This window comes from Ambystoma mexicanum, chromosome 3q (assembly GCF_040938575.1).
Source record: "Ambystoma mexicanum isolate Mex_15411 chromosome 3q, UKY_AmexF1_1, whole genome shotgun sequence".
Classification (NCBI taxonomy): Eukaryota; Metazoa; Chordata; class Amphibia; order Caudata; family Ambystomatidae; genus Ambystoma; species Ambystoma mexicanum.
Window position 1 is genome coordinate 42,411,428 of NC_090926.1, and position 19,356 is coordinate 42,430,783.

A 19,356-nucleotide genomic window follows, 5' to 3' on the forward strand; every position below is an offset into this window, starting at 1 on the left:
AGCTTGGTTTCCCGCCTTTGCAGCAAGATCAGCCTCCATTCAATGCTTTCTGTTTGGTTAGAGAGCTTATAACAGTGAAGAGAACAAAGGTGACGCATGCATGCAGGATTCTATTGCTGGTTAGAGCCTAAGTTCAAAATTTCGCATTGTCAAATAGAAGAACGTATTCTCTAATTTAGCCTTATCACCCACTCCACGGACAATGTGGTGTAAGAGAATCTCATTGGCAGAGGCCTTGAAGGTGGGATGTAGCTTCTATTTTCCAGCCAAATGGGGTACTATAACTGTGTATCACAGTGACAGGATAGATGCAGAAAAGAATAACAAGAGAAAAAAAAGTTGATACTGCTACATTGAAAGAACTCCTTCAAGATGTCTATCAGAAAGCAACATCTAATGGTTTGTTGTTTTTTTGCTGTGCCCTCTCAGTGTCTCAAAACCAGCTAGACATGGAAAATATCATTGAAATCCTAAGCCGCAACGACATGGGTTAGTGTTCTCTGATGTGGGAATCCTTCCCAATATGATATTGAAACTCTACGAGATTGACTGTCAGGACTGATAAATAGGTTAGCTTTTCGCCTTGCCAATGATTTTGATTTCTGATATGTTAAAGATAGTTAGTATAAAACAGTTGTGCCCTTGACCCAAAGGCATGCTCATTTTTTCCAAAGGGACGTGAGGGGTAACATTTCTTTTCTAGTATCTCCATCATAGCTTCACCTCTCCCCCCTGCAGGATAAAGAGCCGAGGGGGATAATTCCTCTGGAGAACCTTTCCATCCAGAAGGTGGATGACTCCAAGAAGCCAGTAAGTACAACAGATGGCACACAAAGGGTATGTAGGGATGGTGGGTGCTGGATGTCCCAGCAAGGCCTGGGAACATTGCAAAAGGGATGGCATGAATATTTTCTAGCTCACGTGAGATAACTCAAGATCTTGCCTGGAACATTTTGAGTGGACTATCTCAAGAGGACTCATGGGGACCTGAGCAACCTTAATCAATGTATCAAAGGGGGGTCTCAGGAGCTGGGGATGAGACAAGCCCTGTTTATCCTGTGAGGGTCTCTCAAGAGCTGGAGGAGTTATGAAGTGGCTGTAGTTGTAAGACCTTTCTACTCTGTTTAGGACATGTAGAATAACCTTTCCATCTTTGCCCTTCTCTCACCTTTTTTAAATTCTACTCAGAACTGTTTTGAACTTTTCAACAATGGCTGCAAAGGCCAGAAAGTGAAAGCCTGCAAGACTGACAATGATGGTAAAGTGGTACAAGGGAAACACCAGTCCTATCGCATCTCTGCGCCGTCCCCGGACGAGCAGGACCAGTGGATCACAGCGATCAGGTGAGAGATCTTCTATAGGGTTTAGGGTTAAAGCATAAGACTTTAGTTCAGTAAGAAAAAGAAATCTGAACATGAGGAGACATCAGGAGTAGCTGTAATAGGGGCACAAAGCAACAGAACCATCAGGTGGCAATTGCAAATACAACCTCACACTGTCACTGAATGTCACACATCTCTGACAGCTCAATTTCAAATGATAAAAAAAGAAAAAAGAAGCACGTGCAAGCTTTAACATACCTGTTAGGCAGCCCTAAAAAGAAACGTATAAGTGGGTGCTCTCAAAAGAAATCATGTGTGCTTCAGCTAGTGTCCCTACTAACAGAACATTGCAAGAAAGTTGCCGAAAATACACAAAGCCCAAAATCAATGGAAAGGTTAAACAGAATATGAGTAAATTACTAGAAACACAAAAGAATCTAAAAGGGCTATCCAAAATTGCTTTGACTGGAAGCAAACCATGCACTCGATAAATAGCCTTACTTCTGTGCATAATTGTTGCTCTAAATATAACATTGGCATCTAAACATATTTTAAGCATTACTTGAAACCCCATGAAAAGAGCAACAGTTCGGCCTTGCACCTACCAAGCTAGGTGGTAGAGAAGTGACTTAATTTAACAACTAGTCCATCAAGGGCAGCCCAGGGGACGAAATCCAACCAGTAGAAGTGCTTCTGGCCGGTGCATTTTCTCACCCGGGAGGCAAACCTCTAGGCTTGCCTGGTGGTGCAGTGGAAGTCAGTCGCCATCTCCGGGCAGGTCAGAGCAGACCCATTCCTGCTCCCCCACTGGACTCGGGGAACCAGACTGATTTCACCAGGCAATGGGAGGGGAGCGGGAGAAGCTACAGGCACCTCCAATTGGCTATGGCAGTAACCTTGCTACTGTCACTCGCCAGCTCCCTCCACGAAACCTGGATTCGATGAGTCATGAATAGGGCAGTGAAAGGTGTGTGGAGCTGAAGCTTTACCCAGCTGCACTTGAGGAGAGAATCCTCTGAGGGTGGTGGAAGGTGGAACAAGACTCATTCCACCACATTCAGAATCAAGGACCGTAAGCAACACCATGACCATTAGGTCTGTCATGATCAGTGCTTCATTTGTAAGAAAATAAGTGTCAGGGCCCAAATGTTTCCGAGCACATGTGTGACACACCAGACTGGACACCACCCATGTCTGCTCCATTCAGGGTCAATATATTTGGGGTTAAAGTTGCAACTCCCATCGGCTCTTCGAATGTGAAGAATTACCTGACTCTGTCAACATAACATATTAGTTGCTGCTCGAAATAGCATAAATGTTTAAGTGTTTCCTTAAAACACATCATCGTTAACATTTTGCTCTAACAGTGGCAAGTGCAATATATTGACCATCTAACGACAGACAAAAAAACACAGACAAAAGATCACATATGATTTCCTGCTATGGCGAAATTGATGGACAAATACAGGCAACATCATTACCCAACTCATGACATTTCCCGCCAAACACTGCAGTAACGTCTTCTTGTATAGGTTGCCACTCATGAGAGGCACTCCTCTTTGACATTGGCCTTTTCATTGACCTTGTCCCTGTGTTGGGGATGTTCACTGGTGACTGTCATGTTGTTGCCAACCCACCCTGCTGTGGCAGTGCTGCTGGTTATTAAGGTAGAGAATGTACACCAATGCATGTAGGTTGAGTGGAGCAGTGACAGGCTTGGCTAGCATAAGTGACCAGCATTGTCACCCTTCCCACTCATTGTTATTCATGAAAATGTATAATTAGCCTTGACCTGCCAACCTAGGCCACACTGATGTTGCTTGTGTGTTACCACGACTGACCTACAATTAAAATAATAACGTTGCCAAAATACCACAATTTATGTATCTGGCCCGAATGCACCAAGCCCTTGACACAAATATTTCTCTGTCAGTGATTCAAAAATGTTTTCCTGGTAGTTAGTCTGACTTACTCCTGGAAGGAGAAGAGAAAGGCAGGAGTAAGTCAGAGTTACTACTGGTAAGTTCATTCTCAATGAGCCCCAGGTATTCAAATCGCTAGCCCTGTCTGTTGAAACTGTGCACTGAAAAGCACATATTGCTGGTAGAGCAATTTTGTAACAATCATACATTAAACATGGATCCTTAGATAAGTTTTTAAAATGTAAAAAAAATCGACTTCATCAGTTAAAAGATCATTAACAAATGTTCACCTTAAAACCTTTGAATGTTGATCTTTTTATACATTGAATTTACACTGTACTAATAAAAAAGCAACATCTTTAAACCAATATTTTGAATTTTAGAGATTGTTTTCACTTTTAAATAATGCTTATTTAATAACCCAGCATCAAATAATCTCGGCTTATTTTATGACTGAGTTCATTTACTCTTCTAACTACAAGAACATTTTGGTATGGGGAGACATGGGTATGCCACATATGTATAGGAAAATAAAGATATGGGGTCATTTCAGAGTCAAGAATAGGAATGTAGACCTCTGTATCATGGTGCACCCCCTTATCCCTGCTGAACTCAAGTAATGCTTTCTGTGGCGGTAGAAGTGCTGTTTCTCTTCGGATGACAGACATAGACGTGAGCACTGCATTGCAATGATTTCTAAGAGAACAGCAGAGGACTGAAGATAGGCGGTCCAGAAATATTAAATAATGTGGTCACTCTGGATGCAATGTTCAGGAAGCACTGTATGATGGTCCCTTGGGGGATGCAATGAATACTGAGTGTGTTTTTGTTTCTCCTTCCAGGGCCAGCATCACTCGGGATCCATTCTATGACCTGGTGTCTGCCCGTAAGAAAAGAATTGTGAAGAAAAGTTAATCCTATCGCTCTTAGAGATAGGAGCCATCGGACTCTGGACATTTAACCTGAGGAGAGCAGAATCTGAAAGATTGCGAGAATTCACCCTGACCGACTTGCGGTGTGCGGTTTCTGCAATGCCTTTTCCTCAAGGTGGTCACGTGCTCGGATGCCTGCCACCTGGACTGAGAGGGAGGTTCTCCTGTGAGGAGATACTCAAGTGGCAACACTCAAAGGTTTTATGCCGTGTTATCAAACTCTTCCTTTAGGCTGGACAGATAGAGCCTAAGCGAGAGAGAGATCAGATTGGGGCCAAAAGTAATCCATGAGGAATCTCCCACACGTGCCTCCGCGGAGATGCAGAAGTGCCACGTTGATATCTGTCAAACGGATGGCGTCCAAGTTCATTTTGGTGACTAAGCTTTCCTTGAATCAGTCACAGATGTGTCTTTAATACTCTCTGTCAAATACAAGTGCACAAACCATTGGGCCAAATTCCCATCTGCCAACTGTGGTGTCAACAGTCTCTTCAATGTCTAGTTGATGGTGGAGAGTCCTTTCGTATGCATCATCCAGGCTGCATAAAGGCGAGGCATGGGATTTCATCCTGAACACCCTGGACAGGAGTGGTCACATCTGCTTCACTCATTATCTCATTTCACTTAGGGGGTCAGCACCCCTGATTCAGGAGCTGATAGATTAGGCCTTTGTGTTTCTCGGCATGTAGAATACCCAGGGCTCCTTGCAAGACTTGCAAGTGCCAGGATTATGCTCCTTACTTTTGGAAACTCGTTTTTAGGGAGAAAAGAGTAATTATCATTCACAATGGGAGTAGTGATAGATGCCTTTTGATCATAGAACCCCTCTTCAGTTCAGGGAGTGGTGACAGCAGAGCTGCCCTTCATGGGACATACCATGACCCCAGCCTATCAGAAGACCTATGCAGATGTAGGCTCAGGGCAGACTCCTAAACCCCCCTCATTTACTATTTCCTGGTAGTAATTACCTCATTTTATAAGGTAGTGACTTATCTTACCTATCGGCATTAATGTACCTCGCACGCACTGAACTCTGGATATGAGTCATTCATATGCTATTTATATCATGATTCAGCTGGAAAGCTCACCTTGTCTATCTGACCTCACTTTCTACCCAGTGATTCCCTTATTTCTGCCCTACATGCTCACCCTCTTCTACTTCTTCTTGATGCTTCTTGGGATGCTTTCCAGCATATATGACGAGGCGTGCCCCCTTGCGGACATACTTTAAAATACAGGTTTTTTTGTGTGTTTCTGTTCTGGATATATTTTCACAGTGCCGTATCTTATTTTCCTTGAATTACTTTATCCTCTATTGTTGAGACATTATTTTGAAGCTCACATTGCCACTTTAAGTCACTTAGGACAGCGACTGTGCATCTGCGGGGCCTCGTGGGATTACTGATGGAGCCATGTCACCAAGGCGCCACATCACTGGCTCAGAAAAAAACCATTTCCAAAAGGAGGTTGTAGGAATGAACTAGTCTATGGTCCCCAGATCACTCCACGTCATGGGGACACCAGCATTTCAGTGATGGACTTCTTTTTGATAGAGTAATGCATTCTGGGAGCTTAAGCCATGGTTAATATCAGTTGAACATGTTGGATTTATGGAGATTATAGCGATGATCTGTAAAAGGAAAACCCAGGACTCGATGAGTGACGCCTCGATGACATGGCTCCATATGGACACCTTTGACACAGGCCTCATTACAAGTATGGCGGTAAGGCAACAACGGCAACGGTATCGCTGCCGGCATCGCTGCTACTGTACCACCATATTACGAGTTCTGCTCGCGGGTGCCCTTGCAGCCAACGGGTCTGACCTGGTGGCCGTACCAGCACTCGCGAGCAGAACATGATGGAAGCACCGGGGGACCGGTGCTACCACCCTCCCCATTCCCATTGAGCGCTATGGGGCTCAAACGGGAATGGGGATGTACCGGGCCCGGCACCCTCGAACAGGCAATTACTGGGTCTGGATGGGCCGGAATAGCCTGGTAATTGCCCATTCGCGGGTGCCGGACCCGGATGAGGGTTTGGAGGTAGGCTTGCTGGTTTGACCGGCAAGGCTACCTCCAAGCTCGTAATGTGGCCCATACAACTTTAATGCAAAGATTTCAAAGGCGGTGGGGCTAAAAGTCAAGTAAATTGTTATTTTCTTGTAGCTGTGACTTGGTGGGTCTAATTTAGCATTAACTCACGTGGTACGTTGTCATGCGAATCAGATGCTTATGGCATTTCTTCCTGTCCTCTCACCTTGATTGCTTTTGTGTGGGCTTTTTTGGACAGGACTGGGCTACTTCGTTTCTGACTATCACATAACTCAACTTTGTGCCTGTTCCTCTTATGTTAAAGTATTTACACTGATTGATAACTAATCCTGGCAGATATGAAGTACCGCTCTAGTCCTCTCTGACTATGCTGGTGCCGTAGTCCCTACATTTAGCCCCCATTCTGATCTTGGCGAGTGATCCGAGGCAATGTGCCAGTGTGATAATGCAACCGCTTGGTCTAGTACCTTGGCATCTCCATACATGCTGGAGATGGATCAGTGAATTACTGCAAACGTGTGGATAAAGTTGCAGAAACCTTGCATTGACCTGGGTTTCATCCCTGTCACAAAACACATTGGCCCTCATTACGAGTTCGGCCGGTAGCCATGCCGCTATTGGCGGCATGGCTGCCGCCGAAATCGCATCCGTGTCTGGATCCTCGGAATGAGGATTTACTGGGCCATTCCGAGTTCGGATGGCCCGGTAATTCCTCCCTCAAGGACCCGGACACGGTCCTTCCCCATTCCCATTTCAGCCCCCATAGGGCTGAATGGGAATGGGAGAGGGAGCAAACAACGGGCCATAACGAGATGGCCTGTTGTTTGCTCCCTCTTCCCCTCGCGGGGCCCGGTAAGCACGCCTGGTTTTCCCAGGCGTGCTTACCGTGTCCCACGAGGGGACCTCGTAATGTGGCGGAACGGGTTGAATGGCGCCGTCACCTTTTTACGGCGCCGTTTAACCCGTTCCGCCAGGGTCGTAATGAGGCCCATTGTTGTTCTGGGGTTTGCTCTGCCGTGAAGCCATGTGGATAGCAGAGACTTACCACGGTGGCCACTATTGGCCCATTCTTTTCCAATAGCTTTGCCTGTTTCTTGGTGATGCAGTAACGCAGGCATTACCCCAAGAAACCCATACATTCCCCCACATTGCAATTTCAATGCCTGGAAGACTGAGGAGTGCATGGATCTCATTGGGAATCAGAATGGGAAGAAATGGAGAAAATCCATGCAGACATGTTCTGTGCGGATTAGAGGGGTGACAGTTTTCAGTTCCATGTTCACTCTCATTCTACGACTAAACCCCATGTCTTAGCTATACATTTTCACTTCCTTCCTGTCGCCTGCAAATAATATCTCTAGAAAACGAGAACTATGAATTTTGCCTACTTCCACCCAGCGGGAGATATGGGAGTTTGAATGGCTAAGAGCACCCAGGTAATAGTATTGCTTGAGAACATTGGGGGTTACCTTTCCCATAAATAATGTTGATAGTGTTCTATGACTGTCATAAAGAGAGTTGGAATTTCATTTCCGAAAAGATGTGCATAATTTCACTTGTTAGATTTCTATAGATATGTAACAAAAAGCAGAATGCAATAGAAACAGGACTGGATGAGCTACTGACGCCTGACATGGGGCAACTTGAGTTTCTGATGGCAACTTCTGTCGTAAAAATAACATCTTTGCACTACTTGCTAAAAAAGTTCAGTGTTTTTTAAAAGGTACAAACCCAATGAACGAATAATGCCAATTATTTTAAAATTTTGAATGCGCTTCTGAAATCACTTTTAGAATTCATAATTTTGAGGTGGGCATTTTGAGGGAAGTAGGAATTTTGCAGAGGTGAGATTTTCTTTTGTTTTTACCCGGAGGTATCCCATCTTTTCATTCTCAGTTACAGCATTTTACCCACCATTGAACCTGGAGAATGTTTTTGCCCAGCAATCCCTGAAGGCAGGTAGATGCAGACATTGTTCTGCCTTTCGTTGAAAAAGAATACGTGTTTGTGTTTTCCCCCAATTCACTTACTCCGTGAATAGCTTACCAGCAAGTCTTCTCTCATGGTCTCTAGTTCTTAAACCCCACCTCCTCTGAAAGAAGCTGCCCTCCCCCTGTCCCCCAAGCTCACGTGATGTGTATATCAGAGATATTCAAATCCCTGCATCCATTCTTTAAACTGTATTTATACCTCTAGGGGATTTTAATGTATCTCTCAAATGTGCCTATAGAGCTCCTCCACACCCTCTTCTACATTAATACCTCTGGGATGTTTAGATGCCTCTTTCATATCCCGTCTCCCATCTCATTGTTTACTGTATTCATCCCTATGTGGAATATTATTGAATGTATAAAGCACTTTCACCAAAGTGCTATCCAAAATAATGCAGTGCAATAATTAAGCATAAACATATAATGACAAGAAAGGGAGCAAAGTTGTTGTGAGAGGAGATACATTTTAATGTAAAGCGGAAAGTAGAAAGTGTAGGAGAAGAATGAGCGGCAAGAGGGAGGGAATTCCAATACTTGGGAGCAAGTAAGGAAAAGGAGCACAAATTAGACTGCTTGCACAGGGGTGTAGGAACTATCAGGAAGACAAGAGATAGGGAGTGTCAGCAGTAAGTAGGGACGTTCACACCTATATGGTATTTAAATGACTCTTTCATATCTCCTATCTCCCTCTAGTCCTCACATTCACACCTATATGGTATTTAAATGTCACTGTCATATCTCCTATCTCCCTCATACCTATTAGGTATGTAGATGCCCCCTATCATATCTCATATCTCCCTCTCACCCGCTACTGCATATATACCTAAAAGGTATGTCAATGTCACAATTATATCTCCTGTCTCCCCACATACCAAGTAGGTATTTAAAATGCTCTATCATATCTTATCATATGTCTCCACTCTCACTGTTTACTATGTTCATACCTATGTGGCATTTAAATCTTTCTTTGATATCTCCTATTGCCCCCTTGTCCTCATCTGCCTTCATACACATGAGATATTTAAATGACATTATCATATCTTTCCTCTCAGTCTCTACTGTATTCATATCAATGAGGTGTTTACCTGTCTCATCCTATGTCCTATTCCCTCTCTTTCCATGTATCATATTAATATTTCTGAGGTATTTACTTGTCTCTGTACTACATGCCCCTGCGCTCTACTGTATTTATAACTCTTAGTCGTTTAAATGCCTGTTATTAGCTCAACCCACTTCCACAACTCTCACATCCTTCAAAGTCTTAGGTTAATAATCTATTTTGCTGGGATTATTAAGGCAAGCTCCCCTGGACTGTCACTAATCTGCATTTATATTTCTGTAAATCTCTCTTCAGAAAGTGGGCTCAACTGTCCACTTTCCTCCTTGAGAAGTGAACACAGCACTCTAGGTCAGACCTTTAGATGAAGACACAAACACCCGAGATATGTTCTTCATAGCTGGATAGACCCCTCCAGATGTTGTCTCTGTAAATGTGCACTCTTCTCCAGATGTGTGCAAAATATGCCCAGCGAGACCGGATGCAGTGGTTCAAGAGGCAAAAGGGGTTCCATGTGTTAAAACCACAACAAAATGGCCTAGTACACAAGCACACTGCGGCATAAAGGCTGTGGGTTTGCCGCCACAATCCATGTAATGGATGCGGGGGACACGCCCCACAACCCCTGGATACATTTTGCCATGTAAAGGGAGCGGGGGGCACCCCTGCCACCTGCGCTCCCTTTACATGGTGTAGTGGGTACCACCTTTACCAGGTCAAACCACAGCAATTTATTTTACAGACACCTCTTTTGCCGCAATCATTTATTGCTGCATTACTGCACACTGCAAAAAGGCATTCATGTGCAAGGTGGTCATCCGTGTTGCTTTGGTTATGACAGTTTATTGCTTATGCACACATGTTTGTGCGCAGTATGTGGAAATAGCACCTCCAAATGAACTATACAGATTGCACAGGCTAGATTGTTTTGAGTGTCTTTTAGTTTGGTGGTTAAAGAAAGCAGATGTGACTATTTTTCCCATTATAATTTTGTCTGCTGGTGGATGGCATCAATGGACCGTCTATTTCTTGCAGTGTTTACCTGGGACAGCTGTTATTTGAGCATATTATAGATGCTCTGCCTTCCCCATGGTGTATTTTGCAGTTTCTTACTATTCATGAAAGCCTTGAAGCACAGGAGGTTTAAGAAAATATGTGTGTCTATTTACCCCAGTCTAATTTAGAGACATAAGTAGGATCCCAATGTAGCGAGCAGTAAAGACAATTTAATCACATTTGGGTACTATTATGCCGAGAATGGCCAATTTCACAGTAATAATGTATGTACTTTTTAAATGTAATTGAATTTGTTGATCGTTGCATTGTTTTATTGCACGGCATATTTTGAAATATGTTTATTTTGTATTTTGTGTTAATATTTTTAAACAATCCAATATATAATTATCATGCAATTACATCTTTGAAATGACTCCTTTTGAAGTATTACAGTGTCTTTATTTGTATTTGTATTGTATTTAATGTGTATAGTGCTTTACACAAAATGCTTGGCATGGCTAATCACCTCAGATGGTTTTATAACAATCTGTGCCTGCAAACAACTGCCTTTGGACTAAAAAGGTGCAAAATGATCTTACTTCCACGCTATTGCGTAAAAAGTTGACAATAGTGTGAAGTCTTTTATTTTTCTCTCACTAGTGAAAAGAGAGGCCATAATCTTTTAATCTAAATTACCTTATTGATTATAAAGATCTTAATTACAAATTAATGAAACATCTCTCAATACAAACTATACCATTTTACTGAATTAATTAACTGTTCATATGTCTCTTGAAGCTATCTTGAAGTTCTAAACTCTTTTTCAATTTGAATGGACTTCATATGTTAGCTAGAAACTACTTATTGTCTTTTTGTATTGTGATATGGTTTCAGAATGTAAACATTTCACATTGTATAACAACAATTACAGTTCAATCACAACAATAACATTTCGGGAAAACCCATCATTCAGTAATATAAACAAAGAACATTCCTAAAATAACTATAAATGCATGCAACCCAGTCAATTAGATGTGTGGCTGGTACTGCACAGAAAAAGAATTAGTAAAATGCATAGTATCGCCTGGTCCAATACATCAAACATCAAGGAAGATTGAATGAGTCAAACATGTTATTTGGAAAATGCAGATTGCTACAGTACAATGATGTATAAGGTGATTTGTGCATAAAATGCTGCTGCCATGCAATGCTCCACTTTAAATTTATCAATGAAAACCTTATATTCATGTCAATTCAATTTGAGTTTCCCCATTCCACGATCGTAAAAAAGTCTGTTAAAATGTTAATCCCTAAACCAGGTACTACTTGGCATACCCCAAGGTGTTTAGTTGGGGCTCACCTAAGCTTCTAAATACTTCTTGTCGTAAAGGTGAGAGTGCAAGGATAAGTGCACGTTGCTTTCCGTGCATACATCTGGCCCAATATTGCTCTCAATACACACACTCCATAGAATGAACAAAGTGAATAAAATGCTTATGCCTTTTCTCATCTGTGGCATGGCATTCTTACGATATGCTCCAATGTTTCAATCAAGTTGCCTTTACAGAGTCTACATGTCCTGTGAGTTTTTTCGATGATGCATTTGGGGCCAATGATTTCAAGCGTATTTAGTGTGTTCAGTCAACATCTCAGGTACTAGTCCCTATTGATGTTACACAGCAATGTCCTCTGATATGCCAATGGTTGATTCATGGTAGGGTGATATTTGTTAAAATTTTACCAGTCATGAGTACAAATGCAACAGTGCCTCATTTTCTAGTATATCCCATTGTTTCATTTTTTGTTTGACATTGTTAAAATTCTCCAAGAATAGTTAAGTTCAATATTTATTTCTTTGAGGTAGTTCTCACATGAGTACACAAAATATTTCATACGTCGCAATTTATTTTATTTCATCATTTACCTAGTTCTTTAAACAGATTATTGTTGTTGGTAGTGGGCGTTAGTATTTTATAATGGAAGTTCAGTTTGTTCCATTTAACTATTGATATAAGCATTCTTAGACCTGATTCAGCTCTAATTGCCGATATAGGAACTGAAGGTAAAAGTCTCAATACTTTCTGCCAGATATGTCTGTCTAAGGTTTTCAGCCAGGCCGGTTTTTCAATTTCGATGAGTTATAGTCCATATAGAAAAGTCGAATCAAGAACTGGCTGTAAACGGAATAAACAACATTTCCTAAATATGATCTTCATTTGGGCCACAAAAGCCTCCACTTTTGCATATAATGTGTCTTTAATCCTTGATACCTGCCTGTTATTTGCTATTAGAAAACCCAAGTGCGCTAACTCATTCATTCTTTAAGATGATTATCCTGAATTAATAATTTGTTGTGCTGATATTTCTTATGTTGTCTAAAGGTAGAGACTTTCATTGTAAAAGGGTTCATTTTCAGATTATTTTGAGAGGCAAAGTTGCCGAAGCTATTCAAACTTCTCTGGAGGCCTAGTCGGGTCTTATCCAGTAGAAGAATGTCATTTCCAAAGGTGAGCCAACCTACGTGTAAATAGTATAGCTTTGGGGGAAAAGCACTATATTTGGCCAGGTCATCTTGTGCATACTATATATATCAATTAAAAAGGGAGGGGGCCAGAACTCAACCCTACCTCAGACCTGAGTATGTTTTTATTTAATTTGTAGCTGAACCCCTCAAATCTAGTCCAATTGTCAAAGATGTGTTCTTGTGAAATAAAATTTGCATTTTTAGGAGACCTGCTGGAATGTTCTATTATGCTAATTTATGCCACAGAAGAGTATGGTTAACTCAATCATATGTGGCTGACATATGCAACAAGGCTATGTATGAGGAACTGCCTTGTGCACCTATAGCTTGTTTAAGGAATAGATGGTATACAAGCCACTCACTGAGTTGTCCATGGTTTTTCCTGAAACCTGTTTGGAAAATACTAAGGCGATTAGTAGAGTTTGCCCAAGAAATTAAGTCTTTCAATATGAATGCTGCTAATACTTTACTATTTACATCGATTAATGAACTAGGTTGGTAGTTTAGAGTTGAAGATCTTGGACCTGTCTTATAGATAGGTGCTATGGTTAACTTGTGCCCGGTATTGGGAAATGTATTATAGTGTATTATTTGTTCGAATAATAGAGTCAAAATATCAGACCATACATCTATGTCCATTTTCTTTGCAGCATTAGAAAGACCACCCAGCACACAATACCTTGAATTATTCAAACCCAGTACATGTATTTGTATGTCCTCCCTATCAAAGTTCCCATCCAAAGAGGAAAGCAAAGTGTAAGAAACAAACTTATCTATGCAGTTATTACTATCATAACTGTTTTTAAATGTGTGGTACAGGTTTTACTATCAATGAAGTTAGCTGGTTTCCAACTTTGTTGTTTAGCATCGTCATTCAGAAAGCACCACTATCCTTTTGAATTATTCTTTAACACACACTTAAATGCCCTTTTACTATCTCTGATGTTCAGTTGTGTTTGATATCTTTTGAGCCATTTTTAATATTTCTGTCCAAGGTGTCTCCGATGGGAGATGCCCTTGACATTCGCTGGCCCAAATTCTCTGGTCACTTTTTTCAGACAAATCCGTCAATAATTTTTCCAGGTCTTGATGATCCTTTCAAAGTCATGTCTGTGGCTTTCTATGAACGTGTTTGTATTGTTTGCTCTTTTGGATGGTGTATGTGAATGCCATACATCTAACACTTTATAAAAATTGTGTGGGGCACAGCTTTCCCATTTTAACTTCATGGACCATTTATTCCAGCACCTTCTGATAGTGTTATTTGAGATTCTGCTATTCCGTATATTATCTTTTAGTCTCGTACCTTGGGAATTCAAAGGCAAATTATACACTGAATGAGGACGGTATGATGCACAATTGGGAAAGTGTCTGACAGTGTAAGGATCAGTTGAGCGTGATCACTAAATGAGGTTTTATCAATCTGCATCCGAGTGCATGAATCGTACAGTAAGTCGGAAAAAACCATGTAATCAAGCATGGAATAAGATGAACCACGAAACCAAGTTGGTTGGCTAGGGGAATCACCCTCTAGATTCCCATCGATTTTTAACCATATTCCAATCAAGAAAGAATTCTGCAATTTAAAAGTGTTTTGACAATCTTACTATTCATATTGAGACTCATAATTGAATTAGAGTTAATGAGCCTTTTCGATAATATATCCAGGCAAAACCAGTTAAAATCACCTGCACATTATTCACAGGGCCTTCCTGACCCATTGTCCCACCTTTCAGCACTCCCTGGTTGAGCAGGAGGGCCTCTCTTTACTGGATCCAAGGGGAATCAGCAGATGAAGCTGGCCCCCCTCCAAGGGCCTCCTCTAAGGGTGATTGACCCTGTCTGGCCCTGTCCTATGACAACAAGCCACCCTACTGGCAAGTACCTCACTTAGCCACCTCCAACACTGCCTTTGATTTAAGCAAGAAAACCTCCCTCATCCCTTGTTTGAAATCCACTATGACCAAAATGATATCCTATCCAGCAAGCACGATCCAGCTTCCACCCAAACGGGGCCAAAGAACAACCACACCTAAACCTACGCATTATGTCCGGCTAGCACCTAAGACAGTGAGGGGCACACCCCCTAATGCAAGTGGACCATGCACCCCAGGGCACCCTTCTCCTCAGCTGGTCGCCTGCCAAATGTAAATGACGTGGCAGACTCAGAGACAGAACAGCCTTCCAGTTGCCCCGACTCATAAGCAATCGCCACCCACCGTTGGGACCACCAGACTCACCAGACCCTGCTCGCGCTCTAGCCCACCACCACTGCCTCCTACTTGTAAAAAACAACTGTCACCTCTCCAACCCCCTCCCAAGCAACCCGAATGCTTATAATGTGCACTCATTAACATACACTCACTGGGAGCTCATGCAATAGATGTACATGATCTCATACTTTGACATCAGCTCGACACATTAGCCACCACAGAATAATGGTTACACAACGGCTCAGGCCCCCTTCTCTCACTGGCCATCCCGCCCAATCACACTATCCTTAGGGATCACCGCCTGAATGCCATCGGAGGTGGGGTAGCCCTCATAGCAAAATCCTCCTTGCAGATTAGAGCCTCCCCCATTTCCAGTACTCCAAGGTTTGAAAACTGCTACTAAAGCTTACCACCGACCTGAAAACTACCTACAACATCCTTCTGCTCTATCGCCAACCTAATGGCCCCAGTCGCCCAATCTGAACACGCCACTCATTTAACCTACAACCAAATTCATTATCCTAGGTGACATCAACCTCGGATTTAACGACACTTCAGACCCCAGAGCATCTGCCCTCACACATGCTTCAGCAGACATGAATTTCACCTAACATATAGATTGCCCTACTCACATCAGGTCGAATTCTGGATAGGATCTTCATGACTAATGCTACCATAGACATCACTTCCATCAATGAAATACCTTTGTCTGACCACTTCCTGATTCACTTTAATCTAGTGTTTCTACTCCCATCACTGCACAGACACATATGTTGAACCCAATATGTGTCAGAAATACCCATAAATTGACTCATGAGGGTCTGAAGTCAACACTCACGGACTCAATGAAGTTCTGCTCCTCATCTTCGAATTTGAATCCCCAGGACATAGCCAACAATTACCATGCCTGTCTTCACAAAACACCATAGGCAAGCATACCCCTAATATTGCAAAAATTAGTAAACGTTAGAAGCCTAACAATACGTGGTTCACTGAGAACCTCGTTACCGTTCACCAAAAAACAATGCTTGAACACTAATGCAAAAAGCTGCAATCTCCTAGCAACTGCAACTCCCTTGCCATTGCCTCACGCACGTACAAGACTGCAATTGTCTCCACCAAAGCTAACTCATACAATGCGTGCATCTCCAGTGCAGGCTCCAATGCTAAAGAGCTTTTCTCCATCCTGAGAGAGCTTGAAACTCCCATACCTATTCCATCATCCATCCATGCAGACAATTCATGGTGCACCATCATACAAGACTCGATGGTGTATTCAATTGTTATGCTTCAGCAGAAAATGTGTGCAAAAAATGTGAGTCTTACTGTGAAAGCACCCACACAAATCCTACATGACGTCCCCGAGGGGGTCCAGTCCACCACCACAGTGCCATTCAAGTTCAGCCTAGTCACACAAGATCAAGTACTCATCACCATTCTCACACTAAAACCTCAAACTGTAAAGGTGACTCCTGCCCTGCCCACATAGTAAAACTCTGTGCTCCTACCCTATCACCCATCATTACTGACTTTATCAATACATATTTCTCAACTGATAATGTCCCTTCTAACATTAAAACTGCATCGATTACCTCACTCTCTACAAATAAAAACCTTCACCCATCCATTCCCACCAACTACCGACCCATTACCATAGAGACCTTCCTTCTCAAGACACTAGTCCTTGTAGCTTACTCACAATTCTGACAATACCTTGAGCTGACCTGCTTGGAATGAGGCAATCAGGTTTCCACCCTAGAAACAGCACTGAAACAACCCTTTTGGACTTACAAACCCAAATGGATTATCTCCGGGACTCTGGCAACCTAGGTATCCTCCTACTCTTAGGCCTTTCAGCTGCCTTTGACTTAGTTGACCATGATACGCTCTGCCAACAACTCAGCCAGCACTTTAATTTCTCACTGGAAGCCATGTCCTGGATACACTCTTTTCTCAGCGAACGCACCAATAGAATCTTCATTGGTGAGGCAGGTGCTGATCCCATCCCGCCTCTTTAGGCATACCTCAAAGATCCTGCCTCTTACCTACACTGTATGATACTTATACTAAGCCCCTCTTTGACCTCCGTGACTCTCTGGGTCTCATATACAGTAACTATCCAGATGGTACCCAATTACTCATCCCCATTTCAAGTAACTTAGCCAAAGACACCATCACAATCAACAAGGAGTATATCACCATGCCAAATTGGATGGCCACACATAGTCTCTGTCTAAATGATGAAAAAAAAGAGCTCCTCATTGTGGGCTCCCCTTACCGAAAAAGGTTAAAACCGTGGGGCACCACCTAGATGCAGAGCTGACCATGACCAGGCATCTTAATGCACTATCCTCTGCCATGGCCTATACTTCCGGCTTATCTCACTGAGCAGAAAGTTCCTGGTGCAAAGCAACTGCCTTACGCTCACTCAAGCATTGATTTTATCCAAACTGGACTACTGTAACGTACTTCTTATGGACCACTCAACTTGCAAAATAAAGCCCTGCAAGATGCCCTTGGTCTGCATCGATCTGACTACATCACTGGAATCAGACGCGATGTACACTGGCTACCAATCAAAGCATGGATTTAATTTAAAACCCTAACTCTTGCCCATAAGTGCATCTACGAAGAGGCACCTACCAACCCAATGACAGTTTCTCTCAGAAACACTTGGTGCACACGCTGAGATCCAGCTCCAGTATCACCCTGGTCACCCCTGCTACAAGAACAAAAGGGCAGGAGACACCAGCTATGGGGTTACTGCACCAACTCTCTGGAACACTCTCCCTGTAGACATTAGAAATGAACAATGGTAAAGGGCATTCAAAAAACTTGTACAAACCTGGCTGTTTGATAAGTATGAATAACTCACTGTTTTGTTATCTCCTTGCTGTATCACTCTTGTTGCTTCTCTCTGCTGTCTCTTTTCCCAAACGCTGTGATACCCCAGGGTTTGGGCGTTATACAAATGTAATAAATAAATAAATAAATAATATTATATGGGCCTCACCCTGAGCCACCCACCAATTTAGTATTTCTACCAACTTGGCTCTCATTTGTTCATCAGATTGTAATTTGAGGTTGCAGTAAAGATGTATACAAAAGTATTCAAAAAGTCCTTAACTCTTGCTCCATTATTGGTATTTACTACAATTGTAAATATCGTGTTAGTATTAAGGGGGCATTCCATATATGACACATCCATGGTGTTTCCGACAGCAGTGAGCACCCCTTTTATTGGACGGCCCATCATCCCGTTTATGGCACTCTAAAAAAACCCATTACAAACCGTCTATTACAGAAGGTTCACACTGCCAAAGTTCCTGAAATATGAGAATATCCATATTGGCTGATTGCTCCATCGGGAAGGTGGACAGAAAATGGTTATATACCCTGGTTTTCCATCTCATAATTCTGAAGCTTTTAGTTTCGAAATCCAGGGTATGTTTTGCTGCAGACTCCAAAATGAAGGGGAGCCACTGTTATGGGTCTGTGCACTGTTATGGGTCTCTGCACCTTTAAGGGAGAGACCGGGGTTGAGGCGGGAAGCAGGAGTGAGAAGGAGAAAAGGGAGGAGTCAAGAGGAGAGACGAAAGGAGGAGGTAATAAAGTGGAAGTAGTAACCGTTCTCTGGTATAACCCCCAACAGCTGGCGACGAGGATTGTCCCCTGCACACTGGACTCCACACCCTCCACTCCCGGAGCAATGATCCAAAGGCATCCATCCATCTCGATGTAACCCCGCCTCGACTCCATCATCCAGGGGTGCCTCACCATCCCACCACACACCCGCCCCTGTGGCCATCCGCTACTCCTCCTCCGCACGGCACTCCACCAGCGGTCTATCTCCAGCAGCTGGTGGAGTGCCACATCAGCTGAGCTGCCATCCCTCAATTGCTGCCATCCATGCTCAGCAGGAGCTGCTGTCCCTCAACAGCTACTGCACTAGTGCACCAACCACCGGCGATCCCACCGATGATACGCAGCAGGAGCTGCCACAACACACATCAGCCATGTGGCGTGTCCCTCACAGAGCAACCCCACTGATCCACTATCGATCACCAGCAGCGGAGCCACGACCAGGCATACTCCCACCACAGCAGCGCAACGTGATACCAAGGCTGGCCTCAAGCAGGACATCAGCAAAGCGAAGTCAGAAGCCAGAACACCTGAAGAGAGTGAGGTACATCACACAACAAGCCCACAGCCCAACAAGTGCCATGGCAAACACGCCAAGACCACCAGTTGAATGACCACAGACCAACCGGCCTGCATGAGCGGCCCAGGCTCCCCAGCCCACCCAGGGAACAACTACTGATGCCCCCACCGATGTCGAAAGCAG

At 43.1% G+C, this 19,356-nt stretch overlaps 1 protein-coding gene across 1 annotated transcript in view; it reads left to right on the forward strand.

Moving 5' to 3' along the window:
- The window catches only part of CYTH4 (cytohesin 4), a 265,456-nt gene extending 254,749 nt beyond the window's left edge, over positions 1 to 10,707 (forward strand). The window contains exons 11-13 of the mRNA XM_069653034.1: positions 739 to 810; positions 1,189 to 1,343; positions 4,087 to 10,707. Of these exons, the coding sequence (XP_069509135.1) occupies positions 739 to 810; positions 1,189 to 1,343; positions 4,087 to 4,159 (300 nt within the window). The 3' untranslated portion in view covers positions 4,160 to 10,707. The remainder of the gene's footprint in view (positions 1 to 738; positions 811 to 1,188; positions 1,344 to 4,086) is intronic.
- The last annotated feature ends 8,649 nt before the right edge of the window (positions 10,708 to 19,356 follow it).